This window comes from Mytilus galloprovincialis, chromosome 12 (assembly GCF_965363235.1).
Source record: "Mytilus galloprovincialis chromosome 12, xbMytGall1.hap1.1, whole genome shotgun sequence".
NCBI classification, from domain to species: Eukaryota; Metazoa; Mollusca; class Bivalvia; order Mytilida; family Mytilidae; genus Mytilus; species Mytilus galloprovincialis.
Window position 1 is genome coordinate 77,266,368 of NC_134849.1, and position 11,759 is coordinate 77,278,126.

At 31.6% G+C, this 11,759-nt stretch overlaps 1 protein-coding gene across 6 annotated transcripts in view; it reads left to right on the plus strand.

The window, feature by feature from the left end:
- Nucleotides 1-11,759, plus strand: part of LOC143054891 (zinc finger C2HC domain-containing protein 1A-like) — a 53,340-nt gene that overhangs the window by 24,401 nt on the left and 17,180 nt on the right. For 2 of the 6 annotated variants that reach the window (XM_076227983.1, XM_076227984.1), the window contains exons 9-11: nucleotides 6,174-6,328; nucleotides 9,255-9,284; nucleotides 10,420-10,437. In XM_076227983.1, the coding sequence (XP_076084098.1) occupies nucleotides 6,174-6,328; nucleotides 9,255-9,284; nucleotides 10,420-10,437 (203 nt within the window). Of the gene's footprint in view, nucleotides 1-764; nucleotides 873-6,173; nucleotides 6,329-9,254; nucleotides 9,285-10,419; nucleotides 10,438-11,759 lie in introns of all 6 variants that reach the window. The other 4 variants (XM_076227981.1, XM_076227979.1, XM_076227980.1 and 1 more) reach the window with 4 other exon arrangements.

Here is an 11,759-nt window from a genome sequence, read left to right on the forward strand (position 1 = left end):
ATATTTTCAAGTGAAATGTACTTGTTTTCTGCACTTAAGGTGGTACCTAACACTACAGGGAGATAACTCTGTAAAATCAGCAAAACGTTTTAATTACGTTGTGTTGTAAAGGGAATATTAAAAAGCTTTTCAATGATCAAATAAGTGTTTGTCAAACTGCTATACAACCAGTGTAATTTTTCTGATTAAACGATTGGTTCAAATTTTTTGAATTTTTGATATTTTTGTCAAAGGGTCAAAGTAAATACTTTGTCAAAATTTTAAGAAAATTAAACGAGCCAAATTAATTTTAGTTAAGGTGTTGGGTACCACCTTAACATTACCGTGATTCATAATCTGGTGCATTGTGGGTAATTTGTGAGTTAAATAGTACTATGTCCTTTAAACAATGGCTGACTTATAACATTCTTTTTTGGGGGTAAAAAATTGCCCACATTTTTTTTTTCTAGAATTAAGTTCATACAACCTGCATTAGGAAATTTTAATAGTTCTATCAGATTGTATTTTAAACAAAGTGTCTGTTTTTCACATATTACATAAAACAGTAGTTAAAAATATGGCAATAATAATAATTAAGAAGTATAGTTTGAATGTAATAATATACTTGATTTATACTTTTCATTTGAGCTAAGCTAAGAAAGTTCAAATGTATTAGAAATGTGTCAAAGGGAGATAATTCAGTAAAAACAAAGTTAAAGGGAGATAATATTTGATGTTGAAAAATAAATCCGATTTAAAAGTATTTAAAATGGTCATTTAACTAGGACATCCATGAGGAGCAAGCTATAGAACCACAGCCACACAAACCATGGGCCAACCGTGTGTCATTTCGACCAAGTTTTTTAGAACCTGTCGATGAATTTGTTCACACGGTAAAAAATGTGATCTAATACTGCTTCTGCATGATAAAAAATGTTAACATTCATAATTTTTAACGCTGAAGATATGGATTGGAGATTCAGGATATATACACAAAAAAAAACATTTTGAAATTTACTTGATGCTTGAATTCAGTATTAAAAGAAAGCTGTTGTATATATATGCCTTTTGCGCTGGCATGTGTTATATTATGTCAGTATTGAGTATTTAAATGTAAACAATATGGTTCTAATGATATATTTTTCAATCAAATTGCAAGAACATTTGTGAACACTATAACCATTTTAGTTGTAATGCTTGAAGTTGTTGATTAAAAAAAGCTGTTGTATGCCCTCTGCGCTGGCATACATGTGTTATATATTATGTCTGTATTGAGTATTTATGGAAACCATATGGTTCTAATGATATTTTTTTCTTCAATCAAATTGACCACTTGATTTTAGTTGTAATACATGATGTGACAATGGAGACCAGTAACATACTTGTTTAACAAGTTTGAACCATTGCTGGTTGTACATGTTGTGTATGTGATTAACCATTCATATATCAGTCAGCTTTATATAGCCAAGGGACTGCAGTAATTATGTTATATTATTGTCATATTATTTCTGTTTTTGTAATTTTTTAATAAAACAGAATGAGATTATTAGGAATTAGGATAAAATTTTCATTTTTTCAAGGTTTAAATTTGTTTGAAAGAACAGCAAAGCTGGTGCTGCCAACCAAGCTACAAATAATATCTAAACGAATTAACACCCAATCACAACACTTGAAATTTCCTGTTTATTGCTCAGACTTAAATTATTTTAACTACCATAGTATTATTAAACAACACATTTATTTGAGAAATTGAATGTGTTTGTTACCTTTGAACACTAGTCTATAAAAAAATCAAAACTTAATGGAATTTTTTGTATTGTCATCTGAAGCATTTAGCTGCATCACCTACCTTTAAATATTGATTTCCAAACATTAGAAATGTGGTAAAATTCTAAACAAATCAAGAAAATTATTTAGTAAATGTATGAGTTTTAGAGCAATGAATATGTAATATGAATACAGGGTTCTCACTAAGGCGAGTCCATGAATCCTGGACTCATCAAAATCTGTCTGGACTCACCATTTTCAAAACTGGTGAGTCCACAGATGCATCAAGATTGAAATATTTTTTATAAACTGAACACCCACATCATCATTTTATTGCATTTGTTTAAAAGTATTCTGAATTTAATGTTATTGATTGCTTTGTTAGGTCATGGCGACTCAAATATTACATTATATTGCAATAAAATATCTTCTTCTTGCTGTCAGACTCACCATGACCAAAAATGACGAGTGCCCAGACTCGCCTTCAAAAATCCTTAGCGAGAACCCTGGAATATGGTGATTAAAGCAGTATGTTCTTCCTCTTCAATAATTTATTATTAAACTTCTAGGAAAATGCAATTATTGATGAGGTAATCTGCCAAGGAAATGTTTTTAAATAACAAAAAGGGAGGTGGTTAGTATGTTAGAGTTAACAAAGGGAGGTAATTGGTAGTGTGGAGTTGACAAAGGGACTTAATTCTGGTTGATACATGTATCTTTAAAAGTTAACAAAGGGAATACAGCAACAGCTATTGGCTTAAATGAGATAAAGAATTACAGAATTTTCTCGTCCAGGATAAGACATCAAATGCCGGAAAATTAACTATGTGTATTTCAGTTCCGATCAACTGTCATTAATTCATGTTCGTTTTATTATGCATACATTTCACAAATAAATTCAATATTGAAATATCAATTATTAATACATGATTAATTGCTTTGTTGCTCTGCAATTTGCTTTGCTAAACAATGTTCCTATACTATTTTACAAAAATGCATTATCTGTAGTTTATAACTTCTGACAATACAGGCACACCTCAAAAATCGTTTCTACATTCATAATTGTTTTAATTTTCAACAAGAAATATTTTTTTTTTTAAAGCATGGGTGTATAACGCACACTCTTAAAGTACATCCATTTTATATCAATCAATATCTAAAAATACCACATTTCTGATACTAATTTAACAACCACATGCACACATAAAACCTTAAATTAGTGTAGAGTGAAGCAGTCCATAGCTTTTTAGAAAGCTGAAACTTGTACCATTATAATAGGAAGGTAATTCAAGTTTAAGGGTTGAAGAGCTAACAAAGTGAGGTAATTCATGTTTGGGTTTTGAATTAACAATTCGATGGATTGTTACTCTGACAATCATGTTTGAGTTTTGAATTAATAATTAGAGGTAAATGCGGGCTTGAATAGAAATAAAATCATGTTTTAAGGTGGTATGCTAATCTTCTGCCATCTTGGATTATGAAATAGCTGGACATATAGACGTGATAGGTATAGAATAAATTTTAGGCCAGCATATCTTGATGCACTCATATTTTTACAATTAAAAGTAATATTTTTTGCTTGAATTTCAAAATTATTTAAACATTGGTATTAGGAAAGTAATTCGGAAAAGCAATAATCTTTTTAAGGAATCTTTTGAAATTTCATTTTATGTTATGTTAAAAAGTACAGTGGTGTTAGTTTGACTGTTCTATGGTTATATAGAAAAGTTGCTGAATTTCATTTCACAATATTATATTCTACATTTAGTAAATCATGAACAAATTCTATAATATTTCTTTATACTGTCATACCACCTTAAGCAATGTTAGTAATAATAAAAGGACAGATTATTTACGCTATAGCTCAGGAACATTGTCATTTTAACCTTTCCACAGTCCACACCTCACATTTGAAGGGAAGATTTTAGGAAAATATTGATAACAGAAGTTTAATGATATTTTTCCTTTGAATATGAAACATTAGTGTCAAAGGGAGATAATTCAGTTAAATCTCTTGATGTGTGTTAACCACATTGATGGCCAGTAGAAATGACAAATTCCTCCAAAGCTGCTGTGAATATTCTACTAACTCGTGTTAAGATAAGTACTAATTTTGAAGTGTAATTTGTAGCTTTGTAAATCATCATGGGAGTCAAGAGATATTAATCTTTAAAAAAATTAGTTAGAAAGTTAGAAAATATACTGTTTATTCAGATATTGAAAGTTCAGCAAAATCTGCATACAAGATATATTTATTTTATATAAGATTAAGAATGAGAGTTTTTATAATTACAATTGGTACCCACTAGTCTCATTATTCGCATTAATAAAAACCTCAATGTAATTTCATAATTTACGGTACTCAAGATTCATAAAGCAGTATTTAATTTTTAGACTGGTTTCCATCTATTTAGTAAAACATTCTGGTACTGTACTCGATCAAGAAAAAGCAACCTAAAAAAGTAAAATCAACCAAACAATCTGCAATTTAGGATAAAAAATGATTTTTGATGATATTGTTGTGCTTCAACAATAGTTAATTATTTCCCCAAATGGTGTTACTTCTTTTAGTTGATAGTTGGGAGCTACCATTTGATTTTAAAATTCTTTAAAAAAAAAGGCAGTACAGGAGCTTTGAGTACAATAAAAAGGCAGGATGAGCACCTTGACCAGATAGAGTGAAAAATAAACAGGCAGGACAGATATTTACAACTTATAAAATGCAGGGCATCTTTTTTCTATCCCTGTATAAAATTCAAATGATAGCTCCCTTACTTGACCGAGTACCAAAATGTCCAGCTACTACAGTGGAGGTACTAGTCATCTGTTAAAAGTTAATAGAGTGAAAAGTCTGTAAAATAAAATTGTTCTATTGTTATATTGAATGAAAATTTATGGTACAGCAAATATTAAAAATAAAGTATTTGAAGCAATGCTTAGTAAATGCATGTATAGTAATAGTAATATATCACTTAAAGTTGCATTATAAGATACAAAATAGAGGCATTTTAGGTGATTTAAATATATATAGGTATAGTGTTATGCTTCAGGGTTGTAAGCTATGTTATGTCACCAATTAATGAACTTAAGTCCTGACCTCTGATTTACTATAAATTCACCCCCTACTATATCATTACAATTTATGGTAATTGTTGAAAAATATTCATGTTCAATAGAATTAGTCCAAATTTCACAAAATATATTTGTGTGGGTTGAAAATGACATCATTGCTAGAATATAGCATGACATATAGGTCCTATTGAAAATTCATGTTAAAAAATTGGCTGATAAAACTTAACCAAATTTAACCCTCTAGCAGGATCAATAAGATCATTGTCTTGTGTAATTGTTTTACGTAGAAATGTCAGTTGCTTAACTATTCATTACTTAACAGATCACTTTTAGATTTATTCTTTGAGTCTTCAGTTTAAAGTTATCACTGATCATGTGACATAACATTGTTTACACTGTACACTTTTTAAAATATATCAAATGCTTTGTAGAATTTTTTCAGTGTTTTTACTCTCACTTTGATTCAGGAAGCATGCTTTTGTAGATTTTTCAGTATTTTGCTCACCTGGGCCAAAGGGTCATAATGATTTTTTGCCATCACTTGGTGTTTGACATTCTTTGTCCATCATCTGTCGTAAAATAATCTGTCATGGTTGAAATTATTAGAAATCCATGATTTACCAACTTTCATTTGTAACAACATTATCAAATGAACCCTTATAAGTTTTAACCAAAAGTAAAACAAAAATATTTTTCTTTAGTATTTACCCCATATTTAATTAACACTACAAAATTTGTTACTAAAACAGCAAAAATCACTTGCAAAATTCTAAAATGTCAAAATAGCTGAATCCATAAATTGACCCTTAACTTATGGGAGTTATTCCCCTTTATTTGTAATTCTAGCTGAATTGTAGAATTTTTTTGCAAATTACCTTGAAAAAAAATAATAAGATAGACCAAACTGTCATGAGCAGAAATCTGTAAAAATGGAAAAATATTGATGAAACATTTAAGTTATTTCCCCTTAAATTATTACTTTTGACACTATCGTACCTTCTATGAAATCTATAATAGATAGACAGAAACTGTAAAGGATAAAGATATCCAGCTGTTGATGATCCAAAAAATGCTCATAATTGGTAAAGTATTATTTCTGCCTAAAAGAGTTACAGCTTTTTCGACAGATGTTGGCGTTGTTACTTTTTATTTTCATAAAAATGATTAACAGACTAAACAAAAATGTTAAGCAATACTAGATAAAAGGAAATTTTGTTTAAATTAATATTTTTTGTCCTATGGCATATCTTTACCAGGTGAGCAATACAGGCTCTCTGGAGCCTCTAGTTACTTTCACTTTGACTCTGGGAGCATGCTTTTGCTTGTTTATTTCTATAATTATCACAATTATATAGGCACAAGATTACTCTGACAATCAAAGTAACGGTCATGACAATGGAATGAATGCAGGCAAGGCCTTACGCACTGGCAGAGGTGGGCGAATTTACCAAGAGGCAAAACGGGACATTAAATCTGCCAGTAAACTGGGTTCCACCAATTCTTTGTTAAGGTACCAGTTATTTATTTTTACAGCATGAATCCTAACCTCTTTATGTTGGTGTTTGTTTAATGTTTTGACCTATGTTTATATATCTGCATCTTTATAAGGGAGCTACCATTTGATTTTTATGGGGGGGCTAGGATGAAAAATTTTGTCCTGCTTTTTTTTTTAATTGTAATCTCTGTCCTGCCTTTTTATTTTTTACTCTATTCGGTCCTGCCTTTTTTTTTACTAGTTTATCCTGACTTTTTTTACACAAATTGTCATCCTGCCTTTTTTTTTACCAAGTTGCTCATCCTGCCTTTTTTTTTTACTCAAAACTCCTGTCCTGCCTATTTTTTTCAAATTTCATCCTAGCCCCCCCCCCCCCCCCCCCCCCATAAAAATCAAGTGGTAGCTCCCTAATTTATCCAGAGCAACTGCTATTTGAGTTCTGTTTATTTTCTGTTATCTTAATAAGCTGTATTGCATGTATGTTAAAATGGTGTTGCCTTTATGTACACAGAATTTGGAATACTAAGTAGGCTGAAGAGCCATATCTCCATATTGTTGTCACTAAAGATGTCCTAACCTATCAGGAGTTAATTGGCCTAATGGTTTGTCTTAAAATCAAATAATTCATAAAGTTGGTGGTGGATATGTGTTAGGCTGACAATTATTTTCTTCATCATATTATTGACATATTTACTAGGATAAGGAGAGGGTTGGTGCCTTCAAACTTGTTCAAACCTGCCACATTCTGTATGTGCCTGTCTAAAGTCAGGTGCCTGTAATTCAGTGATACTCTTTTGTTGCTGTATATCATATTTGTTTTTGTTCATTATTTTGTACAAAAAATAGGTCATTGGTTTTCTCTTTTGAATTGTTTTACATTTGTTGTTTCAGGACCTTAATAGCTGACTAGGCTGTATTGGTTTTGCTCATTGTTGAAGCCCATACGCTGACCTATAGTTGTTAACTTCTACATCAATTTGTCTCTAGTGGATCATACCTCTTACATCTTATTTTTTTCTATATCTGCAAGTCAGAATTAAAGTAAGAAAGATAGTATAAGATAATTCTTGGTTCAGTTCTGTTATTCCTGGACTCTCAGTTTGGATCAGTATAGACTTAAGTGAGAGGTTAAGCTAGCTATAAAACCAGGTTGAATCCACCATTTTCTACATAAGAAAATGCATGCACCAAGTCAGGACAGTTGTTATCCACTCTGACATTGGATGTGTCAAATATACTGTGGATTAATTTATTTTCGTGGGTATCAATTTTCGTGGGTATCAATTTTCGTGGATTGCTGAAAACTTGCATATTCGTGGATAATTGATTTTGTGATTTTGCAAATCTCTGTATACAAAGCCTATTGAAAATATGATAATTGTTGAATATTTTAATTCGTGGTTCACCTGTACCCACAAAACCCACGAAAATTGGTATCCAATGAAAAATAATGAATTCACAGTATGCTAATTGATCTTTTGATTTTACCATTTGATTAGGTACTTTCCGTTTCAAATTTTCCTCAGAGTTCAGTATTTTTATGATTTTACTTGTTTGTGTAAGTGAGAAAAATCTGTAAGGAGTAATGATAAGCTCTTTTTAGTATCTTGTCTACTTTAACTTTTAAGCTCAGGATTAGATGATCCCCCCGACAAGCCATTAAAAAGGAATCTTGAACTAGCGGATTCATTGTAAATTAGTCTTACAATATGGATGACATCAGCAAACAACAATCTAACAATCAATGTTTCTTCTGTCACGACATTGCTATACTCATCAGAGAACACAAACTTTTCTTGTGTCAAACCAAAAGAGGATTTTATTGTTTTAGTATTTTTCTGTGGAAGATCTTTTTGTGTTTCTTGCACATTTTTATTAATTTGAACTAACACCTTTATGTGTCTTCTGCTCTTTTCTTCAGCTTGTAGAGAGCTTTTTAGTGTGCTTTTAATGTGTTAAAATATAATGTAAAAATATATTTAATGTCAATCGCTTAATGCTTAAGGTGGTATGGGAGTCTAAAATAAAAATGATAGAATTTGTTCATACTTTGCCAAAACATTGTATCTATTGATACATGTTGAAAAATATAATAAAAATGATAGGTCACCGCGCATTTTCTCAAGCTACAGGACGGGACAAAATGACACATTTTGTATGGATTATACAGGAAAAAACACCATTTTGTGATTAGAAACTAAACAAAATGATAGAATTGTTAAATACTTCAGGAAAAGATAGCTTTCAGACACTGCTTTGAGAATATCAAAAGAAAAGATAGGGTCACCGTACGTTTTTTCCGGCTAAAATACAAAATAGGAAAATTCCATACAGAATCCTTCAGAAAATGCACTTTTTTAGAGTTACCTCCCCTTAAAATGCCAATTTAAAAAAAAAAATAAAAACAACCAAAAATAATTAATATTTGCAAAAATATCAATATTTAGAAGTTATATTCTTATAAATTGGTACTTTTAAATGAAAATGTACATTAAACATCTGCATTCCTGCATCAAATTTTGCTAACTTGATGGAAAATCTGGACCTTTGATTCTCTGTTTTTTACAATCCAAGATGGAGGAAGACACCCATACCACCTTAATACACATTTTCATGTTCCAGGATTTTTGTTTTGCCACACTGGCCCCAATTTGGCGTCAGTCTTTATAATATTTATGTTTGCAAAATAATGACTGATGGTCTGCTAGATGTATTTTGTTTACTATATTGATATATGATAAAAGGATATATGTGTAAACAAACCTACTGCTTGTTCACGGGGTGTCAATTGAATTTATTTTTTGTTTAAGTCATTTGATGCTCAAGTTTTGTGGTTTTAATTTAAACTTGAGTCATCAAAAAATTTCTTATAAATAAAAAACTAAATGAGTGGGAATAATCTGTCTGATTTTTTTCTGAAATAGTTTGATATGATTTTCAGCATGTCCCCTGCCAGTCTAGCTCCAGATTGGTATGTGGCTGTTCAGTACTAACAAATTTTATAATTACATTGTTTAATGTTCACTTTTCAGTTCACTGTAGTTTGTATTCAATTATGTTACAAGTTGCACTTATTTGACTAAGAAATTGAAAAAATATAATTCATGGAAGCCATGATAAAATGATTTATGTTACAACTTATCAGTATAAAATTATATGTATGTGCCATGTGGAAGAGAGTTCCTATCCTGTATTGGAAAGACAAATAAAGTCTAATTTATACACAATTACTAAAATAATTCAGAGTTTTGTGCATTGGACAGACAAATACAATCCAATACATACTTACTAAAATAATTCAAACCCCATTGGCCTATTCTGTTTGTGGTTGGAGAATGAAATGCAAACCCAGAACTATTCTGCTTTATAAGCACACAAAATTGTGTCAAGGTAGCAGGTTGAGTAGTCACTTCTCTTCTAAGATAATTAATTCAAGTTTCTTTCAGGTTTAATTTAATTCCATGATGATATGCCAACAACAAATTCTAAATCGGTCCATTTACTTTTTCATTTTAAGCATGCTTGTTAATAGACGTATTTACGCTTGTATGCAAATTTGTCCTCCATTACATAACATCACACAGGTTCCCGTAAACTTTGACTTCATAATTCAAAATATTTGACGTCACAACTAAAAAGTGATTGTTGCTTGACGTCAAAAGGTTACTCGGAGGCGATATAAGGTCATTCAGAGGCAAAATACAGCTAAATACCAAAAGTGTAAATACGTTTATTGAGATTTTGATGTTCCTATGTTGGGACATAGATGTATTACATATTACATCTATTGTTGGGATTAGTACCATGGAATGTTATATTATTCTGTGGATTCTTTCATTTTAGTACTATGATAGGTCATCATTTAATGTTCTGATCAATTTGTTTTTTTACTCGACAAAATGATTTTTACTTAATTATTGGGCAGGATTAGTTTACACAAAAAAACTTATGACTAAGATAAATAGTAAGTCATGAACAATTAAGTATACTTAAGATCAATCTTAGTCGTAAGTTCTTTTGTGAAACGGACTCTTAAAAATTTGTAAATTACACATGAGAGGTTTTTCCCACAGTTTGAGTAACATCACTTTTTTCACTGTTTACAGTCGAAGAATAAAGTCAGCGTAAGTTATAACGACATGCATGAACTACGTGTATAGCAATAATGCATGACAATAACACGAACATTATCTAATAACATATAGCATTATAATTCATCAAACACTGCTGGTCAGGTAGATTATCTCAATTCCACATTGTCAATGGCAGTGGTCAGTCTAGAGTGGGCAATGCTGTTCAATCAATAAGTCCTGTTTGCCCACCTTCAAGTTGTTGAATGGACATGCTATTCCTTTTCCAATGATTAGAAATGAGCATACAGTACCAAGGAAGATGAGTTGAGTTATTGTATTCCCCTGCTTTGATAGCTTTATGGTATGTCCCAGGTTAAAATATTGGTTTAAAGTAGGTTACAGTCTTAGTTTAAGATAGGCTACAAGTCTTGGTTTATGAAATAAAAAGTATTTTTAAGGTGGGTTAAAGCATGGGTTTAAGGTGTGTTAAATTCTTGGTTTAAAGCAGGTTAAAGTCAGATTTAGATGTTTAAAGTCTTGGTTTAAGGTATGTTTAATTTTTGGGTTATTGTGTGGAAAACTTTTGGTTTACCGTAACACAATTTGTTAAAGAGTTTGTTTGAGGTCAGTTAAAGTGTTGGTTTGAGGTATGTTTAAGTCTTGGTTTAATGTAGCTTGAGGTTTTAGTTAAGGGAGCTGGCTTCTCAGTTTCAAAGTAATTAACTTTTCAAAACACTAGCAACAGTGTATTAAAAAATGTTAGAATTATTATTAAATTGGAATTTAGGTAAATTTGTGCTAGGGACATTTGTCATGCCTCACATGTATTCAGAAGAGAATATACAAATGAGTCATGTCAACATCATATCCATACTGTACATAATTACTGAGTTTTGTTGTTGATTTATGACTTACCGTTATGTAGGTGGATGCAGCTTATCTATTACTGCCTACAGTTGTGTCATATACCTTTATAATGAAGTTAGTTAGATGAAGCTGTATTATGTACAGGGTTAGTTGACTGAGGCCGTGCTGTGCACAGGGTTAGTTGACTGAGGCCGTGCTGTGCACAGGGTTAGTTGACTGAGGCCGTGCCATGCACAGGGTTAGTTGACTGAGGCCGTGCTGTGCACAGGGTTAGTTGACTGAGGCCGTGCTGTGCACAGGGTTAGTTGACTGAGGCCGTGCTGTGCACAGGGTTAGTTGACTGAGGCTGTGCCGTGCACAGGGTTAGTTGACTGAGGCCGTGTTATGCACAGGGTTAGTTGACTGAGGCCGTGCTGTGCACAGGGTTAGTTGACTGAGGCCGTGCTGTGCACAGGGTTAGTTATCTAAGGCCGTGCCAGGCACAGGGTTAGTTGACTGAGGCCGTG